This window comes from Pristiophorus japonicus, chromosome 3, assembly GCF_044704955.1.
Source record: "Pristiophorus japonicus isolate sPriJap1 chromosome 3, sPriJap1.hap1, whole genome shotgun sequence".
NCBI classification, from domain to species: domain Eukaryota; kingdom Metazoa; phylum Chordata; class Chondrichthyes; family Pristiophoridae; genus Pristiophorus; species Pristiophorus japonicus.
In genome coordinates this window covers 58,920,006-58,942,687 of record NC_091979.1, presented here as the reverse complement: position 1 = coordinate 58,942,687, position 22,682 = coordinate 58,920,006, and the positions used below count along the sequence as shown (strand labels likewise).

Sequence of the window (22,682 nt, the reverse complement as noted above, 5' to 3'; positions counted from 1 at the left end):
AGTCCCGCCATCCCGGGAATCAGTCTGGTGAACCTTCGCTGCACTCCCTCAATAGCAAGAATGTCCTTCCTCAAGTTAGGAGACCAAAACTGTACACAATACTCCAGGTGTGGCCTCACCAAGGCCCTGTACAACTGTAGTAACACCTCCCTGCCCCTGCACTCAAATCGCCTCGTTATGAAGGCCAACATGCCATTTGCTTTCTTATCCGCCTGCTGTACCTTCATGCTAACCTTCAATGACTGATGTACCATGACAGCCAGGTCTCGTTGCACCTCCCCTTTTCCTAATCTGTCACCATTCCGATAAAAGTCTGTCTCTCTGTTTTTACCACCAGTGGATAACCTCACATTTATCCACATTATGGGCCCAAGTTTGTGCTTCAGTTGTTCCTGATTATTTGTAGCAACTAGTGTAGAACAGAGTATCTTAGCAATTCAAATTCTCGGCATTTAGTTTTTCCAGTTCTAGTCAGTTGGAACAGTTTCACTTTGGAACAGAATTTTTTTCTCAAAAGGGGGCGTGTCTGGCCACTTACACCTGTTTTCAAAGTTTCGGCAGTGAAAACTTACTCCAAACTAACTTAGAATGAAGTGAAGATTTTTGTACACTCGAAAAAACCTTGTCTACACTTTAGAAAATCAGGCGTAGGTTACAAATCAGGCGTAGGGAATGGTGGGGGGGGGGGTTTAAAGGGAAGTTTACAAACATTAAACACTTCAGTTTTACAAATAAAGAGCCATCATCAATAATAAATGATAAAAACATCAATAAATCAACCAAGAAATCAATCAAAAAAAATTAATAAGAAATAATTTTTTTTTAAATAAATAAAACATTTTCTGCTTACCGACTGCAGCACCGGGAGCCCTCCAACAGCATGCTGGGATGCCCCCCCCCCTGCCAGTGTGTCTCTGTCAGTGTCTCTATCTCTCTATCTGTCTGTCTGTGTGTGTCTCTCACTCTCTGTCTGTCAGTGTCTGTGTTTCTGACAGCGAGGGGAGGGGGAGGAGGGGGGGTGCAGGGGGAGGGGAGGGGGGCAGGGGGAGGGGAGGGAGAGAATGGCGGGGCGGAGAAGGGGGAGGAGAAGGGGAAGGGGGGAGGAGGAGAAGGGTGGGAGGAGGAGAAGGGGAAAGGGGGGGAGAGGAGAAGGGGAAAGTGGGGGAGAGGATAAGAGGAAAGGGGGGTAAAGGAGAAGGGGGGAAAGGAGAGGAGGGAAAGGAGAAGGGGGAAAAGGAGAAGGGGGGGAAGGAGAAGGGGGGGAAGGAGAAGGGGGGGAAGGAGAAGGGGGGGAAGGAGAATGGTGGGGGAAGGAGTAGAGAGCGGGGAGGCCGAACGGGCCGGGCCCGGCCCACCGGGCCGGGCCCAAAACTTCGGGCAGGGGCCGTCCCCAGCACCAGATTTACAGGTAGGTGGCATTGTGTCGATTCGGGTCTGGGGTCTGGGGTCGGGAGCGTGGGTCAGGTCGGGGGGAGCGCGGGTCGGGGGGACGGAGGGAGGTCGGTTCGGTTCGGGTCGGGGGGGAGGGAGGGAGAGGGAGGTCAGGTCGGGGGGCGGGGGGGAGCGCGGGTCGGGTCGGGTCCGGGGGCAGGGGGGGCGGGAGGAAGCAGGAGTCAAGTCGGGTCGGGAGGAAGCAGGAGCTGGGCGTGGAAGGCAGCCTTATGCACGCAGCCCCAGTGAGGCCATTCGGCCAGGGCTAGGGGCTGCGCGCTTCGGGCCCCTCCCACACAGTTTTGGGCGCCTGGAGCTACTGCACATGCGCGCCCACTGTAGCATGCATGTGCAGAGGTCCAGGCATTATTTTCAGTGCAGGGACCTAGCTCTGCCCCCAACTGCTCGTACTGCGCCGCGCCTGACTCAAGAGGACCTGCAGGGAGCCGGAGAATACGGAAGTTTTTTTAGGCGCACTTTGCGGCGCGAAAAACAGGCGTCCAGGTCAGGGCTGCGCCGTTCTAGGCGCGGCCCGAAACTTGGGCCCTCTACTTCATCTGCCATGCATTTGCCCACTCACCTAACCTATCCAAGTCACTCTCCAGCCTCATAGCATCCTCTTCGCAGCTCACACTGCCACCCAACTTAGTGTCATCCGCAAATTTGGAGACACTACATTTAATCCCCTCGTCTAAATCATTAATGTACAATGTAAACAGCTGGGGCCCCAGCACAGAACCTTGCGGTACCCCACTAGTCACTGCCTGCCATTCTGAAAAGTACCCATTTACTCCTACTCTTTGCTTCCTGTCTGCCAACCAGAAGGATATTAACATGGGAGAAATTGGACTATTTGTCCAAATCATGTCCAGTGAATCTCCTTCAAAGTTTTACACCTGGTAAAAGCAGGTATATAGCTTACTTTTTTACCAATGTAACACTTTTAAAACATATAAATATTAAAATTAAACACTCATTTTTATATTATAAATTCTGTCCATTAAGGTAAGTTTATTCTTAATCCTATTAAAACACATTAGAAAAATTCCAAAAAATATTTTTTTTTCTAAAATTTAATTACATTTAATTTCAATTAATTTTGAATATGTGAAGTGTTTTATTTATATATCATGCTGTGTTTCAGTGTTTTAGTGGAGTTTCTCATTGATCGTAATGGGAACACGTATAAACAGAGTTCCCATTTTTATCAATGAGAATACTGCAGAATGATTGGTGGTCCAGAACCACATGACTCCAGCTTGTAGGTGCGTACCTCAAAGTCATCTCCCCATGCGCTGCGCAGCGAATCTCGGCCTCCGACCGAAATGCTATGTTCCTCCAGGATCACCAGGTACTTTCGTAGATTTTTGTCGGGTCGAATTAGTTCATACAAAGGAAACTTCCAAGTGCAATTTGCACCCCCCCCCATATTTTTTGTTGTGTATATCATGCAAGTTATATATAATGATTATTTTGTTACAATTAACTTCTTCAATTAGGAGGGAGAAGTGTAATAGAGCTTCATCTCGTGGACTAATGCTGTAATAGCAACTGCTGATGTAATAACAGTAAAAGGTCATTTGGCAAGGTCATGTGATCACAGTTCTGTTAAGGAGCCATCTGGTAGTGTGTGTGCTTGTGTAGTGGTGTCTAAAGATATCACACACAAGAGGTCAAAATTAGAGGAGCACATGTATCTTGGGAGGTTGTGAGGCTGGAGGAGCTTCCAGAGATAGGGAAGAGCGAGGTCATGGAGGAATTTAAAAACAAGGATGAAATTTTAATATAACATATATGATAATTCCTTCATAATTATGATCATAACCGTGATCAGCGAGCACAGGGGTGATGGGTGAACGGGATTTGGTGCGAGTTAGGTCACGGGCAGCCGAGTTTTCGATGACCTCAAGTTTACGTAGGGTAGAACGTGAGAGGCCAGCTAGGAGTGCACTGAATCTAGATGATCCTCTAATCTATTTAAAATATTATGATTTGAGGTGTATTTTCTTTTCTTATTCCTACTTGATACCTTAACAAGTGCTCATGAAAACCTTTATAAACTTCATCCTTCATCCTATTATTTCATTAATAAGATTGATCAAGCATTACCACCCTTTTAGAAATCCATGCTGAAGGCCTTGATCCATGTACTTAGTTATTTCACTTTGTATTATGCATTCTAGTTGTTTACCAATAACTTAAGTAAGATTAACTGGCCCGTAAGTTCACATCTTATCACTGGCTCCATTTTGGAAGAAGAGAGTCACATTTGCCACCCTCCAGTCACTGGCACTATTTTCCTTTCCCAAGAATTTTGAAAAATTTAGTTGAAACTCCACAACCATCAAAACTTCAACCAATAAATAATCCAATGATATTATACCTGACTTGAACATATATCATAATTCCTTCATAATTACGGTCAATATCCTGGAATTCCCTATCTAACACCATTATTTTTTCATTAGTTCATGGGATGTGGGCATCGCTGGCAAGACCAGCATTTATTGCCCATCCCTAATTGTCTTTTAGAAGGAGGTGCTGAGCTGGCTTCTTGAACTGCTGCAGTCCTTATGGTGAAGGAACTCCCACAGTGCTGTTATGGAAGGAGTTCCAGGATTCTGACCCAGTGACGACGAAGGAATGGCGATATACTTCCAAGTCAGGATAGTGTGTAACTTGGATGGGAACTTGCAGGTGATGGTGTTCCCACGTGCTTACTGCCCTTGTTCTTCTAGGTGTTAGAGGTCACGGGTTTGGGAGCTGCTGCTGAAGAAGTTTTGGTGAGTTGCTGCATGCACGTCACCGATAGATATCGTCGCCGAGAGCATGCAGAAATCAAGCGCAGGCAGCAGAAGGAGTGTACGGCAAACCAGACTCCCTGCCCATCCTTTCCCTCAATGACTATCTGTCCCACCTGTGACAGAGACTGTGATTCTCATATTGGACTGTACAGCCACCTAAGAACTCATGCTAAGAGTGGAAGCAAGTCTTCCTCGATTCTGAGGGACTGCTTATGATGATGAGATGGTACACACCGCAGCCACGGTGCGCCGTTAGTGGAGGGAGTGAATCTTTAAGGTGGTGGTCGGGCAACTTTGTCCTGGATGGTGTCAAGCTTCTTGAGTGTTGTTGGAGCTGCATTCATCCAGGCAAGTGAAGAATATGTCATCACACTCCTGACTTGTGCCTTGTAGATGGTGGAAAGTCTTTTGAGGGGTCAGGAGGTGAAACAGTCGCCACAGAATACCCAGCACTCTGACCTGCTCTTGTAGCCACAGTATTTATGTGGCTGATCCAGTTAAGTTTTTGGTTAATGGCGACCCCCAAATGTTGATGGTGGTGGATTCGGTGATGGTAATGCCGTTGAATATCAATTAGCAATGGTTAGGCTCTCATTTGATGAAGATCGTCATTGCCTGACACTTGTGTGGCGTGAATGTTACTTGTGGGAGCACCATCACCATGAAGACTACTGCAGTTCAAGGAAAAGGCTCACCACCATTATCTCAGGGCAACTACGGATGGGTATTAAATGTAGCCTTGTCAGCATCACCCATATCACAAGAACAAATGAAATAAACGCTGCATTTCAATTTGCACTAAAATTATTGAAGAAATATTTACGGTGATTCATTTGCTTGGCGAAAGGCAATTTGAATAATGGAAGAATACATGGTTTGTAGGGAACAACATTAAAATAAATTACATTCTAAATAATTTGATTCCGTATTAGGACCAATTTTGCAATCCGTTGCTGCCAGCTAGGAGCTGCACTCATAGGATTGTGGGTCAGAGAATCGGGGCTAAAGTGTTTTAGCCCTCTCTCCGACCTGAACTCTGTTCAACAGTGACTTCACACCTGACCATGCATGATCATCAAATTAACTGCATTTCTTCAACATTTGTCAATGAAAATTAAAAAGTAAAGCAAAAAGTGCTCATCACTTACCGTTTTTGGCCTTGCAAGTTTTGTTGTCTGGTTGCATCAAATAACCTTCCACACAGCCACACATATACGATCCATTGCTATTTGTGCATATTTGATTACAAGTTCCATATACACTGCATTCGTCAAAATCTGAAAGAAGCAGGCAAGAAGTTGTGTCAATTTATGCTGATGCTGCATGTCATATCATCATGTCATGTAATTATAATCAGAATCAGTATGTCAGACCTGCATCCAAATCCAAGAACTCTTTTGAGTTATTTAATGCCTACGATGTCTTTATTAAATTGACATAAATAACCAACTAACTGATTAAAAAGAGACAGAAATATTTTGCTGTTTTGACAGCCAGAAATCAGTACTATCCCAGGCAAACACTCAAAAAATGCTCCAGATGACAGATTTTCAAGTTGGGATTACTGAACCAAAGGGAGTCTGTGAAGGGATCCCAAGCTTATTAGGATTCTATTCTTTTCTACATTTGTCAACTTACTGACTTCTAGCTGTTGCTGTGTACTAATAAAGAATACATTTTCTGCAATGAAATACTGCTTCCTTTGGGTATCTGACATGGTCTTTTGGACCATGTTTAAATACAACTGGTTTAGATGCCAGGAGCTTGAAACTTGGTTTCTCACTGTTTATATGTGCGAAATTCTACTTATGTACAAATCAGCAATTTTCTGCTAATAGTTAGTATAGTACAATAATTGTTTTCTACCGAGGGATCCCAAGAATTCTACCTGGTGGGTCCTTTCCACTTATGAAGATGTTGCCCCTGGCAAATATGAAATATGTCACTTGCTTTATGCAGCTGTGTACAGCAAGCTGTCAGATTTAGCTAGTTTTCCCTGCAGTCACCTGAAAGGAACTTGCAGCATAAAAAGCCAATCATCATAGAATCATAGAAACTTACAGCACAGAAGGAGGCCATTCGGCCCATTGTGTCCATGCAGGCCAACAAAGAGCTTTACAGCCGACTGAACCAAGACCTAGCTCTGTCAAGTCCTTATGGTGGCTGGTGTGCAACGGCCACTCCACGTTAAAAAAATTCACGCACAATCATCTTCCACCATTCAGGATGTAGTTCAGGTCCTTCATTGAAACACCTGTGAACTCGTCCTTTGTTTGGCGTGGAAGAAGTCATCCTCGTTTCGAGGGACCGCCTATGATGATACAGCCTAATCCCACTTTCCAGCTCTTGGTCCATAGCCTTGTAGGTTACGGCACTTCAGGTGCATATCCAAGTACTTTTTAAATATAGTGAGGGTTTCTGCCTCTACCACCCTTTCAGGTAGTAAGTTCCAGACCCCCACCACCCTCTGGGTGAAAATATTTCCCCTCAAATGCCCTCTAAACCTCCTACCACTTATTTTAAAACTATGCCCCCTGGTTGTTGGCCCCTATGCCAAGGGAAACAGGACTATGGACCAAGAGCTGGAAAGTGGGATTAGGATGGATAGCTCTTGGTTGGCCAGCTTGGACACGTTGGACTGAAATGATCTTCTTCCATGCTGTAAATTTCTATGATTCTATGATTTACTCAAGCTATCTCTATATTTACAAATAGCATATGTCACACCTGGAGTACTATGTACAGTTTTGGTCTCCTTACCTAAGGAAGCATATACTTGCCATAGAGGGAGTGCAACAAAGGTTCACCAGACTGAGTCCTAGAATGGGGTGAAAGTCCAATGAGGAGAGACTGAATAGACTAGGCCGAGAGTTTAGAAGAATTAGAGGTGATTTCATTGAAACATACAAAATTCTTACAGAGCTTGACAGGGTAGATGTAGGAAGGATGTTTCCTCTGGCTGAGGTGTCTATAACTAGGGGTCACAGTCTCAGAATAAGAGGTCGGCCATTTAGGACTGAGATGAGGAAAAACTTCTTCATTCAAAGGGTGGTGAATCTTTGTCATTCACTAACCCAGAGGGCTGTGTAGGCTCAGTCTTTCAGTATATTCAAGACAGAGATCGATAGATTTTTGGATATTAAGTGACTCAAGGAATATGTGGATAGTGCAGGAAAGTGGAGCTGAGGTAGAAGATCAGCCATGATAATGAATGGCAGAGCAGGCTCGAGAGGCTGAATGGCCTACTCCTGCTACTAATTCTTATGGTCTTATGTTATTATGTTAATGTGGGCAGAACAGTGGTAAATGGAATTCAATCTGGAGAAGTGTGATGTAATGCATTTGGGGAGGGCTAACAAGGCAAGGGAATACAAAATAAATGGTAGGACACTGAAAAGTGTAGAGGAACAGAGGGACCTTGCAGTGTATGTCCACAGATCCTTGGAGGTAGCAGGACAGATAGATAAGGTAGTTAAGAAGGCATATGGGACACTTGCCAGGGAGGTCACGCTCGAACTGTATAAAACACTAGTTAGGCCACAGCTAGAGTACTGCGTGCAGTTCTGGTCATCACATTACAGGAAAGATGTGATTGTATTAGCAAGGGTGCAGAGGAGATTTACGACGATGTTGCCTGGACTGGAGAATTTTAGCTATGAGAAAAGATTGGATAGGCTAGGATCGTTTTTTGTGGAGCAGAGGAGGCTGAGGGGAGCTCACTTTGAGGTGTATAAAATTATGTGGGGCCGAGATAGAGTGAACTTCAAGTGCACATCCAAGTATCTTTTAAATGTGCTGAGGGTTCCTGCCTTTACCATCCTTTCAGGCAGTGAGTTCCATGCCCCCACCACTCTCTTTGTAAAGCAATTTCCCCTCATATCTCCTCTAAACTCCCCCCCAATTAATTTCAATCTGTGCTGCCTGGTTGTTGACCCCTCTACCAAGGGAAACAGGTCCTTCCTATCCACTCTATCCAGGCCCCACACAATGTTATACAACACAATCAGGTCTCCCCTTAGCCTCCTCTGTTCTAAGGAAAACAGACCCAGCATCTCCGATCGTTCCTCATAGACAAAACTCTTCAGTCCAGCAACATTCTTGTAAATCTCCTCTGCACCCTTTCCAGTGCAATTACATCTTTTCTGTAATGTGGTGATCAGAACTGCACACAGTACTTTAGCTGTGGCTTAACGAATGTTTTATGCAGTTCAAGCATATGTTTCAATGTTTGTATGTTTCAATGAGATTACCTCTCATTCTTCTAAACTCTAGGAAATATAGGGCTAGTCGACTCAATCTCTCCTCATAGGATAATCCACCCATCCCAGGAATCAGTCTAGTGAACCTTCGTTGCACTCCCTCTATGGCAAGTATATCCTTCCTTAGGTAAGGAGATCAAAACTGTATATAATACTCCAGGTGGGGTCTCACCAAGGCCCTATATAATTGCAGCAAGACATCTTAACTCATATTTAAATCCCCTTGTAGTAAAAGCCAACATACCATTTGCTTTCTTAATTGCTTGCTGTACCTGCATGTTAACTTTCAGTGATTCGTGTACAACAACACCCAGGTCCCTCTGAATACCAACATTTCCCAATCTCTCACCATTTAAAAAATACTCTGCTTTTCCATTTTTCAGACCAAGTGGCTAACTTCTCTATGTTCATGTTCAGCCATGAACTCATTGAATGGCGGTGCAGGCTAGAAGGGCTGAATGGCCTGCTCCTGCACCTATTATCTATGTTTCTATGTTTCTATGTTTCTATATTCCATTTGCCATGTTCTTGCCCACTCACTTAGCCTGTTGATATCCCCTTGAAGCCTCTTTGCATCCTCCTCAGAACTTAAATGCCCACCCAGCTTTGTGTCATTAGCAAACTTGGATACATTACATTTGGTCCCCTCATCCAAATCATTGGTATGGATTGTGAATAGCTGGGGCCCTTTACCAGTTCATTGATATCTTCCTGCAGTCTATAGCTTTCTTCATTATTAACCACACAGCCAATTTTGTATTATCTGCAAACCTTTTAATCATACTCCACGACATTCAAGTCTAAATCATTAATCTATACCACAAAATGCAAGGGACCGAGTACCAAGCCTTGTGGAACCCCACTGGAAACAGGCTTCCAGTCACAAAAACACCTTTGCTTCCTGCCTCTGAGCCAATTTTGGATCCAACTTGCCACTTTGTCTTGGATCCCATGGGCTTTTACTTTCAAGACCAGTCTGCCACGTGCTATCTCATCAAATGCCTTGCTAAAATCCATATACGCGACATCAAACGCACTACCCACATCGACCCTCCTCGTTACCTCCTCAAAAAATTCAATCTAATTAGTCAGATAAGACATTCCCTTTACAAATCCATGCTGACTGCCCTTGATTAATCCGTGTCTTTCTAAATGAAGATTTATCTTGTCCCTCAGAATTTTTTCCAATAATTTTCCCACCACTGAGGTTAAGCTGACTGGCCTGTAATTACTAGGTCTATCCCTTTCTCCCTTTTTAAGCAACAGCACAATATTAGCAGTCCTCCAGTCCTCTGGAACCACACCTGTAGCCAGACAGGTTTTGAAAAAGATGGTCAAAGCCTCTGCTATTTCCTCTCTTGCTTCTCTTAACAGCCTGGGATACATTTCATCCGGGCTTAGGGATTTATTAACTTTCAAAGTTGCTAAATCTCTTAATACATACTCTCTCACAATGTTAATTTAATCTAATATTTCACACTCCTCCATGATGGTAATGTTTGCATTGCCCCTCTCTTTTGTGGAAGCAAACGTAAGTATTCATTAAGAACCATACCCATGTCTTCTGCCTCCACTCACAGATTACCTTCATGGTCTCTCATAGGCTCTACTTTTTCTTTAGTTATCCTCTTGTTCTTAATGTATTTATAAAACAGCTTTACAGCTACAGGAAGCATCATATCAATCTTTGCGGTAACCTGAAGATTGTGAGCCCGAAATTCACGGTCTCCGAAGGGACGGCTACCCATGGAATTTGGACGGTCAGTTGAAAAAATAGATCGGCCACCGTGGTCGAGTACGTTTCCCTCCTCGAGCCATATTCAGCTCGGGGAGGATTTCAGCGGTGTTCATTTCCGCTGAAAACGGCGCGGTGAAGCTATAATATAGGAAGGTTTCCATTGGTGAGCTCTGCAGCGTGCGGGCCGGCAGAACAGGATTGCCACAGCGAAATTCACCAAGGAAAAGATAGGACAGTGCCCCCTTGAGGAAAAGATAGGACTTTTCCCAGCAGTGCCCCCGTGAGGTTTTCGATGTGGTGCTCGAACGCGACATCGCTGGCGCCCTTTGGTAGGTAAGAGGTTTTATTCATTATTGTTTTTATTTCAGTTTCCTGCATACATCCACATTATTTACCTTTTGATATAGTTTCATTAATAGAAACATAGAAAATAGGTGCAGGAGCAGGCCACTCGGCCCTTCGAGCCTGTACCGCCATTCAATATGAACATGGCTGATCATTCAACCTCAGTACCCCAACCCAGCCTTCTCTCTGTACTCCCTGATCCCTTTAGCCATAAGGGCCACATCTAACTCCCTTTTTTGAATATGTCCAACAAACTGGCATCAACAACTTTCTGTGGCAGAGAATTCCACAGGTTCACAACTCTCTGGCTGAAAAAGTTTCTTCTCATCTCGGTCCTATATGGCTTACCACTTATCCTTAGACTGTGCCCCCGGCTTTGGACTTCCGCAATATCGAGAACATTCTTCCTGCATCTAACCTGTCCTGTCCTGTCAGAATTTTATATGTTTCCATGAGATCCCCTCTCATTCTTCTTAAGTCCAGTGAGTACAAGCCTAGCCGATCCAGTCTTTCCTCATATGTCAGTCCTGCTATCCCGGGAATCAGTCTGGTGAACCTTCGCTGAACTCCCTCAATAGCAAACACATCCTTCCTCAGATTAGGAGACCAAAACTGCACACAATACTCAAGGTGTGGTCTCACCAAGGCCCTGCACAACTGCAGCAAGACCTTCCTGCTCCTATATTCAAATCCCTTCGCTGTGAAGGCCAACATGCCATTTGCTTTCTTTACTGCCTGCTGTACTGGCCTGCCTACCTTCAATGACTGATATACCATGACACCCAGGTCTCGTTGCACTTCCCCTTTTACTAATCTGTCACCATTCAGATAATATTCTGCCTTCCTGCTTTTGCCAGTATAATGTGGATAAACCTCACATTTATCCACATTATACTGCATCTGCCATGCATTTGCCCACTCACCTAACCTGTCCAAGTCACCCTGCAGCCTCTTAGCATCCTCCTCACAGCTCGCACTGCCTCCCAGTTTAGTGTCATCTGCAAACTTGAAGATATTACATTCAATTCCTTCGTCTAAATCATTAATGTATATTGTAAATAGCTGGGGTCCCAGCACTGAACCATGCGGCACCGCACTAGTCAATGCCTGCCATTCTGAAAAGGAGCCGTTTATTCCCACAATTTGCTACCTGTCTGCCAACTATTTCTTCATCCACATCAATACATTGCCCCCAATACCATGTGCTTTAATTTTGCAGTCTAAACTCCTGTGTGTGACCTTGTCAAAAGCCTTTTGAAAGTCCAAATACACCACATCTACTGGTTCTCCCTTATCCACTCTACTAGTTACATCCTTAAAAAACTCTAGAAGATTTGTCAAGCATTATTTCCCTTTCATAAATCCATGCTGACTTGGACCGATCCTGTCACTGCTTTCCAAAAGCTCTGCTATTGCATCTTTAATAATTGACTCCAGCATTTTCCTCACCACCGATGTCAGGCTAACCGGTCTATAATTCCATTTTCTATCTCCCTCCTTTTTTAAAAAGTGGGGTTACATTAGCTACCCTCCACTCCTTAGGAGCTGATCCAGAGTCCATGGAATGTTGGAAAATGACTACTACTGCATCTAATATTTCTAGGGCCACTTCCTTAAGTACTCTGGGATGCAGACTGGGGATTTATCGGCCTTCAGTTGCTTCAATTTCCCGAACACCATTTTCTGACGAATAAGGATTTCTCTCAGTTCCCCCTTCTCGCTTGACCCTCAGTCCCCTATTATTTTTAGGAGGTTATTCATGTCTTCCTTAGTGAAGACAGAACCAACATATTTGTTCAATTGGTCTGCCATTTCCTTGTTCCCCATTATGAATTCACCAGATTCTGACTGCAAGGGACCTACATTAGTCTTCGCTAATCTTTTTCTCTTCACATATCTATAGAAGCTTTTGCGGTCAGTTTTTATGTTCCCGGCAAGCTTCCTCTCATACTCTATTTTCCCTCTCTGAATTAAAACCTTAGTCCTCCTCTGCTGAATTCTAAACTTCTCCTCGTCCTCAGATTTGCTGCTTTTTCTGGCCAATTTATAAGCCTCTTCCTTGGATTTAACACTATCCCTAATTTCTCTTGTTAGCCACGGTTGAGCCACCTTCCCTTTTTGTATTTTTACGCCATACAGGGATGTAATTATTATTGTTTCTATTTCATTTTCCAGCATGCACAGAATTTATCTTTTCATAAAATGTTATTACTTATTATCGTTTTTGTTTCATTTTCAAGCATGCATCCGCAGTATTTATGTTTTGATATAGTTTTATAAATTATTACTGTTTTTATTTCAGTTTCTAGCTGCATCCGCAGTATTTACCTTTTATATAGTTTTATTAATTATTAGTGCTTTTATTTCATTTTCCAGCATCCACAGTATTTATCTTTTCATATAGTTTTATTTTTTATTAGTGATTTTATTTCATTTTCCAGCATCCACAGTATTTATCTTTTCATATAGTTTTTTTAATTATTAGTGTTTTATAGAAAGCAGGAGGGGGGTACTGAGGGAATGATCAGCCATGGTCTTATTGAATGGCGGTGCAGGCTCGAAGGGCCGAATAGCCTACTCCTGCACCTATTTTCTATGTTTCTATGTTTCGATGTTTATTTCATTTTCCAGGATGCGCAGTATTTATTTCTTCATATAGTTTTATTAATTGTTTCGGCGCATAGAAACATAGAAACAGAAAATAGGTGCAGGAGTAGGCCATTCGGCCCTTCGAGCCTGCACCGCCATTCAATGAGTTCATGGCTGAACATACAACTTCAGTACCCCATTCCTGCTTTCTCACCATACCCCTTGATCCCCCGAGTAGTAAGGACTACATCTAACTCCTTTTTGAATATATTTAGTGAATTGGCCTCAGCAACTTTCTGTGGTAGAGAATTCCACAGGTTCACCACTCTCTGAGTGAAGAAGTTTCTCCTCATCTCGGTCCTAAATGGCTTACCCCTTATCCTTAGACTGTGACCCCTGGTTCTGGACTTCCCCAACATTGGGAACATTCTTCCTGCATCTAACCTGTCTAAACCCATCAGAATTTTAAACATTTCTATGAGGTCCCCTCTCATTCTTCTGAACTCCAGTGAATACAAGCCCAGTTGATCCAGTCTTTCTTGATAGGTCAGTCCCACCATCCCGGGAATCAGTCTGGTGAACCTTCGCTGCACTCCCTCAATAGCAAGAATGTCCTTCCTCAGGTTAGGAGACCAAAACTGTACACAATACTCCAGGTGTGGCCTCACCAAGGCCCTGTACAACTGTAGCAACACCTCCCTGCCCCTATACTCAAATCCCCTCGCTATGAAGGTCAACATGCCATTTGCTTTCTTAACCACCTGCTGTACCTGCATGCCAACCTTCAATGACTGATGTACCATGACACCCAGGTCTCGTTGCACCTCCCCTTTTCCGAATCTGTCACCATTCAGATAATAGTCTGTCTCTCTGTTTTTACCACCAAAGTGGATAACCACACATTTATCCACATTATACTTCATCTGCCATGCATTTGCCCACTCACCTAACCTATCCAAGTCGCTCTGCAGCCTCATAGCATCCTCCTCGCAGCTCACACTGCCACCTAACTTAGTGTCATCCGCAAATTTGGAGATACTACATTTAATCCCCTCGTCTAAATCATTAATGTACAGTGTAAACAGCTGGGGCCCCAGCACAGAACCTTGCAGCACCTCACTAGTCACTGCCTGCCATTCTGAAAAGGACCCATTTACTCCTATTCTTTGCTTCCTGTCTGACAACCAGTTCTCAATCCATGTCAGCACACTACCCCCAATCCCATGTGCTTTAACTTTGCACATTAATCTCTTGTGTGGGACCTTGTCGAAAGCCTTCTGAAAGTCCAAATATACCACATCAACTGGTTCTCCCTTGTCCACTCTACTGGAAACATCCTCAAAAAATTTCAGAAGATTTGTCAAGCATGATTTCCCGTTCACAAATCCATGCTGACTTGGACCTATCATGTCACCTCTTTCCAAATGCGCTGCTATGACATCCTTAACAATTGATTCCATCATCTTACCCACTACCGATGTCAGGCTGACCGGTCTATAATTCCCTGTTTTCTCTCTCCCTCCTTTTTTAAAAAGTGGGGTTACATTGGCTACCCTCCACTCGATAGGAACTGATCCAGAGCCTATGGAATGTTGGAAAATGACTGTCAATGCATCCACTATTTCCAGGGCCACCTCCTTAAGTACTCTGGGATGCAGTCCATCAGGCTCTGGGGATTTATCGGCCTTCAATCCCATCAATTTCCCCAACACAATTTCCTGACTAATAAGGATTTCCCTCAGTTCCTCCTCCTTACTAGATCCTCTGACCCCTCTTATATCCGGAAGGTTGTTAGTGTCCTCCTTAGTGAATACCGAATCAAAGTACTTGTTCAATTGGTCCGCCATTTCTTTGTTCCCCTTTATGACTTCCCCTCATTCTGACTGCAGGGGACCTACGTTTGTCTTTACTAACCTTTTTCTCTTTACATATCTATAGAAACTTTTGCAATCCGTCTTAATGTTCCCTGCAAGCTTCTTCTCGTAGTCCATTTTCCCTGCCCTAATCACACCCTTTGTCCTCCTCTGCTGAGTTCTAAATTTCTCCCAGTCCCCGGGTTCGCTGCTATTTCTGGCCAATTTGTATGCCACTTCCTTGGCTTTAATATTATCCCTGATTTCCCTTGATAGCCACGGTTGAGCCACCTTCCCTTTTTTATTTTTACACCAGACAGGGATGTACAATTGTTGTAGTTCATCCATGCGGTCTCTAAATGTCTGCCATTGCCCATCCACAGTCAACTCCTTAAGTATCATTCACCAATCTATCCTAGCCAATTCATGCCTCATACCTTCAAAATTACCCTTCTTTAAGTTCTGGACCATGGTCTCTGAATTAACTGTTTCATTCTCCATCCTAATGCAGAATTCCACCATATTATGGTCACTCTTTCCCAAGGGGCCTCGCACAACGAGATTGCTAATTAATCCTCTCTCATTACACAACACCCAGTCTAAGATGGATTCCCCACTAGTTGGTTCCTCGACATATTGGTCTAGAAAACTATCCCTTATGCACTCCAGGAAATCCTCCTCCACCGTATTGCTTCCAGTTTGGTTAGCCCAATCTATGTGCATATTAAAGTCACCCATTATAACTGCTGCACCCTTATTGCATGCACCCCTAATTTCCTGTTTGATGCCCTCCCCAACATCACTACTACTGTTTGGAGGTCTGTACACAACTCCCACTAATGTTTTTTGCTCTTTGGTGTTCTGCAGCTCTACCCATATCGATTCCACATCATCCAAGCTAATGTCCTTCCTAACTATTGCATTAATCTTCTCTTTAACCAGCAATGCTACCCCACCTCCTTTTCCTTTTATTCTATCCTTCCTGAATGTTGAATACCCCTGAATGTTGAGTTCCCAGCCCTGATCATCCTGGAGCCACGTCTCCGTAATCCCAATCGCATCATATTTGTTAATATCTATTTGCACAGTTAATTCATCCAACTTATTACAGATACTCTTTGCATTAAGACACAAAGCCTTCAGGCTTGTTTTTTTAACACCCTTTGTCCTTTTAGAATTTTGCTGTACAGTGGCCCTTTTTGTTCTTTGCCTTGGGTTTCTCTGCCCTCCACTTTTCCTCATCTCCTTTCTGTCTTTTGCTTTTGTCTCCTTTTTGTTTCCCTCTGTCTCCCTGCATTGGTTCCCATCCCCCATCAAACCTGCTGAATGCTGCTCAGAGGTTTGCACATATCCCTATACTTTTGTGCAACTTTCAGGTCTGACTCATTAGTGGAGTCCCATGGGCTGCAGAGACCTGCATGGCAGGGCTCACCCTGAGGATCAGGGGAGTGTTGTGAGGGTGACACCTGGTACACCTGGTCAGAAGCAGGGCAGCACACAGATGAAGGCATCGCCATCAACAACATGCAGACAGGCAGCAGGCAAGGGATGCAACAGCTATGATTCATTCATTCTGCGCCAGCACAGTGTGCCCGCCATCTTCACCCGTCCAGAAGTGCTTTCCGCCACCATTGCCGCCCCTCTGAGGTGCTATCAGGGGTGGCAGAAGACTGAAAATTCAGCCGATAGTGTGTAGAAGTGTTTCCTAATCTCACTCCTGAAAGGTCTGATTCTAATTTTTAGGTTACGCGCCTAGTCCAAGAATCCCCAACCAGTGAAAATAGTTTATCTCAATCTGCTATATCTGTTTCCCTTCATATTCTGAAATCTTCGATCAGGTCCCTTAACCTTCTAAATTCTAGGGAATACAACCCTAATTTGTGTACTCTCTCCTTGTAACTTAACCCTTGAAGTCTGGGTATCATTCTGGTAAACCTATGCTGCACTCCTTCCAAGGCCAATATACCCTTCCTAAGGTGTGGTACACAGAACAGCTCACAGTACTCCAGGTGTGGTCTAACCAGGGTTTGTATAGCTGCAGCATAAATTCTGCCCCCTTGTACTCTAGTCCTCAAGATATAAAGGCCACCATTCCATTAACCTTTTTGATTATTTTCTGTATCTATTAATGACAATTTAATGATCTACGTACCTTAACCCTCAAGTCTCTTTGGACATCCACTGTTGTTAGTTTTTTACCATTTAGAAAGTATCCTGTTCTATTCTTTTTCGATCGAAAGTGGATGACCTCACATTTGCTTACATTGAAATCCATTTGCCACGTTCGTTCACTTAATCTATCAATATCACCTTGTAGTTTTATGCTTTCATCTACAGTGCCTACAATGCTGCCTGTCTTTATGTCATTGGTATATTTGCATATTTGGATATATGACTTTCTATGCCATCATCTAAGTCATTAAAAATATTGTAAATAGTTGAGGCCCCAACACAGATCCCTGTGTGACACATTCTGCCAATTTGAGTACCTACCCATTAACCCTACTCTTTGTCTCCTGCCACTCATCCAATTTCCTAACCAGGTCAATAATTTGCCCTCAACTCTGTGGGCTTCTACCTTAGAGAACATTCTCTTATGTGGGACTTTAACAAATACCGCCCAGATTATCGACGAGCGCTACTTTCGGCATCTTGCCCATATACCGCCCAAATAATAGCTTGCGCAAAGCAATGCGAAAAGCTGCACTGAACTGACCTTAACCAGCAGTATGGACGCCATTTTGTAATTTGGAGGACTTTTCATAAAAGTTGCTTCAATTCATGGGAGCATTGAAGTAATCCGTGAGTGCATTAAAGGTCATTCAAAATCTCTTGACAACCATCTAATCTCATTGTGGTGAATTTTGAATTTCTATTGTGTTTGTAGAGGACAATTTAATAATTTTGAAGACATAATAGGGCATTTACAGTAATAGGCCCTGTAATTTCTCAGCCAGTATTGATGATTACTCACATGCTGCAAAATAAAGATGGGAGAAGGTTTATTGAAGAACATTATGTGCCCAATAAAAGAGGTGGCAGACTGCTGAGGAGGAAGAGACCTTATAGCTAACGCATTTACAGAGATAAACGATCATACCTGGACTTGCCCGATAAAATAGAAACATAGAAACATAGCGAATAGGTGCAGAAATAGGCCATTAGGCCCTTCAAGCCTGCACCACCTTTCAATGCGATCATGGCTGATCATGCAACTACAGTACCCCATTCCTGTTTTCTCTGCATACCGCTGGACCCCTTTAGCCTTAAGGACCACATCTAACTCCCTTTTGAATATATCTAACGAACTGGCCTCAACAACTTTCTGTGGTAGAGAATTTCACACGTTCACAATTCTGAGTGAAGAAGTTCCTCCTCATCTCGGGCCTAAATGGCTTACCCCTTATCTTTAGACTGTGACCCCTAGTTCTGGACTTGCCCAACATTGGGAACATTCTTCCTGCATCTAACCTGTCCAATCCCATCAGAATTTTATGTTTCTATGAAATCCCCTCTCATTCTTCTAAATTCCAGTGAATATAAGCCTAGATGATCCAGTCTATCTTCATATGTCAGTCCTGCTATCCCGGGAATCAGTCTGGTGAACCTTTGCTGCACTCCCTCAATAGCAAGAATGTTCTTCCTCAGATTAGGAGACCAAAACTGTACACAATATTCCAGGTGTGGCCTCACCAATGCCCCGTACAACTGCTCCTATACTCAAATCCTCTAGCTATGAAGGCCAACATGCCATTTGCCTTCTTCACTGCCTGCTGTACCTGCATGCCAACTTTCAGTGACTGATGTACCATGACACCCAGGTCTCGTTGCACTTCCCCTTTTCCTAATCTGTCACCATTCAGATAACATTCTGTCTTTCTGTTTTTGCCACAAAAGTGGATTACCTCACATTTATCTACATTATGCTGCATCTGCCATGCATTTGCCCATTCAGCTAACCTGTCCAAGTCATCCTGCAGCCTCTTAGCATCCTCCTCACAGCTCACTCTGCCACCCAGCTTAGTGTCATCTGCAAACTTGAAGATATTACATTCAATTCCTTTGTCTAAATCATTAATTATATTGTAAATAGCTGGGGTCCCAGCACTGAACCTTGCGGTACCCCACTAGTCACTGCCTGCCATTCTGAAAAGGACCCGTTTATTCCTATTCTTTGCTTCCTGTGTGCCAACAGTTCTCCATCCATGTTAATACATTACCCCCAATACCTTATGCTTTAATTTTGCACACTAATCTCTTGTGTGGGACCTTGTCAAAAGCCTTTTGAAAGTCCAAATACACCACATCCATGGGTTCTCCCTTGTCCACTCTACTAGTTACATCCTCAAAAAATTCCAGAAGATTTGTCAAGCATGATTTCCCTTTCATAAATCCATGCTGACTTGGACCGATCCTGTCACTGCTTTCCAAATACGTGCTATTACATCTTTAATAATTGATTCAAACATTTTCCCCACTACCGATGTCAGGCTAACCAGTCTATAATTCCCTGTTTTCTCTCTCCCTTCTTTTTTAAAAAGTGAGATTACATTAGCTACCCTCCAATCTCTAGGAACTGATCCAGAGTCTATAGAATGTTGGAAAATGGCCAGCAATGCATCCACTATTTTAGGGCCACTTCCTTAAGTACTCTGGGATGCAGACTATCAGGCCCTAGGGCTCGATTGGCCTTCAATCTCATCAAGTTCCCTTACACAATTTCCTGACTCATAAGGATTTCCTTCAGTTCCTCCTTCTCGCTAGACCCTCGGTCCCCTAGTATTTCTGGAATGTTATTTGTGTCTTCCTTGGTGAAGACAGAACCAAATTGTTCTGCCATTTCTTTGTTCCCCATTATAAATGCACCTGATTCTGACTGCAAGGGACCAACATTTGTCTTCACTAATCTTTTTCTCTTCACATATCTATGGAAGCTTTTGCAGTCACTTTTTATGTTCCCTGCAAGCTTACTCTCATACTCTATTTTCCCCTTTCTAATTAAGCCCTTTGTCCTCTGCTGAATTCTAAATTTCTCCCAGTCCTCAGGTTTGCTGCTTTTTCTGGCCAATTTATATGCCTCTTCCTAGGATTTAACACTATCCCTAATTTCCCTTGTTAGCCACAGCTGAGCCACCTTCCCCATTTTATTTTTTATGTCAGACAGGGATGTACAATTGTTGAAGTTCATCCATGTGATCTTTAAATGTCTGCCATTTCCTATCCACTGTCAACTCCTTAAGTATCATTCGCCAGTCTATCCGAGCCAATTCACGTCTCATACCATCAAAGTTACCTTTCTTTAAGTTCAGGACCCTAGTCTCTGAATTAACTGTGTCACTCTCGATCTTAATGAAGAATTCTATCATATTATCATCACTTCCTCAACATATTGGTCTCGAAAACCATCCCTTATACACTTCAGGAAATCCTCCTCCACCGTATTACTACCAGTTTGGCTAGCCCAATGTATATGTAGATTAAAGTCTCCCATGATAACTGCTATAGCTTTATTGCACACGTCCCTAATTTATTGTTTGATGCTGTCCCCGACCTCACTGCTACTGTTTGGTGGTCTGTACACAACTCCCACTAGCGTTTTCTGCCCTTTGCTGTTCCGCAGCTCTACCCATACAGATTCCACAGCATCCAAGCTAATGTCCTTCCTTACTATTGCGTTAATGCTACCCCACCTCCTTTTCCTTTCTGTCTATCCTTCCTGAATATTGAATACCCCTGGATGTTGAGTTCCCAGCCTTGGTCACTCTGGAGTCATGTCTCCGTAATCCCAATTACATCATATCCGTTAACAGCTATCGGCCAGTTAATTCATTCACTTTATTACGAATGCTCTTCGCATCGAGATACAGAGCCTTCAGGCTTGTTTTTTTAACACTCTTTCTCCTTTTAGAATTACATTCATAGACATTCCCCTGTCCACTACATTCGTCACCTCTTCAAAAAATTCAATCAGGTTTGGCAGGCATGACCTACCTTTCACAAATCCTTAGTTAACAAATCTTCTTCAAAACATTTCCATAAACAATGCAACAACAAGACAACTTTAACAGGATCTTCAAAGCAATCCAGGACAGCTTCTAATGGATCCACCTGATTTATATCAATAATAACTGCAATCTCAGTAGAACCTCTCTCCTATCAAGAAATTCAATGTGGGACCAAGTTACTATAATTTAATATTGAAAGGGACATATGTAGGCCTGTAGTGAGATCTGCTTTTTGCCAGTAAAATTGCAACTTGGACAATCAGTCATGTGGTAAATTAGGCGTTAAAAACCCATGGCCCAATTTTGTAAATGCTATCTATTATCTGCAAGGTCCACATTACAGGTGGAGCTTTAAAAAATGCACTCACATGCAGTTTTTGCCTGCGCCAGCATTAGCACTGAGTGAAACTTTCACCAAAGGTACTTTAGGCGTTTCAAAACTCATATTCCTAACTTGGTAATAGTTCTGTGCCCTGTGCCCAAGCTCAGTGAAACTTCACGTGAGCTTGTAAACGCTTGCTTTTAATTACATTTTCGATTCATTTTTGCCTCTAGACAAACACAATTAAAATAACTTGGGCAAACAGATATAAGAATAATTGTTTACATGATATAACCTGCATCTGTCCATTTCTAACTAAAATATAACTGTCTAATGATACAATACTTCTGTAACACTATTGTGTTATAATTGAGCAATCATTTTTTTTGTAACGTTAATAAATGTATTATTGCATTATGATAAATTTTACAGAAGAAAATGGTAAAAATTCCATGAGAACAAACCTTCACAACTTTTTCCATCTTGTGCTACTTTCAAACCATCACCGCAATAGCACGTTGTACCATTTCTTGTGATTGCACATCGATACTGACAATAGGCCTGGTTACAAGTGGGTGAAAATTCTGAAAGGAAGCAGATAAAAGTTTGAGTACACAGAGTTGTACAATAAATTACTTCCTGTAAAAATATAAGACTAAATGCTTTTATGGTAGAAAGAATTAAGACGTACTGGGGGAGAAACTGGGTGCATTTGCGGCGCCGCCAATGGCACCTGCTAAATTCGGTGGGAGTTTAGCGGTGCTGCTATGGTGTTGCGCCCTGATCTCCTGCACCTGGAGATCATGGCATCATCAGTGTGCGCATCGCCCCAGCCACGAAATTGTGTTTTGCCACCTGAAGCAGCTCAGGGTGATAACAACGTCATCATCATAGGCAGTCCCTCGAATCGAGGATGACTTGCTTCCACGTCAAAAAGTTCACAAGTGTTTCAATGATGGACCTAAAATTCCAGGTCCGAACTAAATCTTGAAGGGTGGAAGATGCCTATGCTTGGATTTTTTGGATTTTTTTTAATGTGTGGTGACCGTTGCAAACCGGCCACCACATGGGCTTGACAGAACTAGGTCTTGGTCCAGTAGCAAGGATTAACCAAGAATACTGGAGACCAGTTCTGCTGCACAGACCTAGTGCGCACACATATCGCAGTGTGGGCTGGCCCGTGCAGCCCCTGGGCCCTTGCCTCTTCTGGGCCCCGAACTCACGCCTCTCCTGGGCTCTGACCACGTCCCTCCAAAATCTCTCGCCGCTCCTTCGCCCCGACCTCGCCGCTCCTGCTGTACCTGCCCACGCTCCAATCACTGACCTGGATCTTGAT

General features: G+C 43.4%; 1 protein-coding gene across 1 annotated transcript in view; it reads right to left on the bottom strand.

Moving 5' to 3' along the window:
- The window catches only part of LOC139253819 (low-density lipoprotein receptor-related protein 1-like), a 2,398,725-nt gene that overhangs the window by 1,798,113 nt on the left and 577,930 nt on the right, over positions 1-22,682 (bottom strand). Inside the window, exons 5-6 of the mRNA XM_070873585.1 lie at positions 21,811-21,930; positions 5,384-5,512 (exon numbers count right to left, since the gene is read on the bottom strand). Of these exons, the coding sequence (XP_070729686.1) occupies positions 5,384-5,512; positions 21,811-21,930 (249 nt within the window). The remainder of the gene's footprint in view (positions 1-5,383; positions 5,513-21,810; positions 21,931-22,682) is intronic.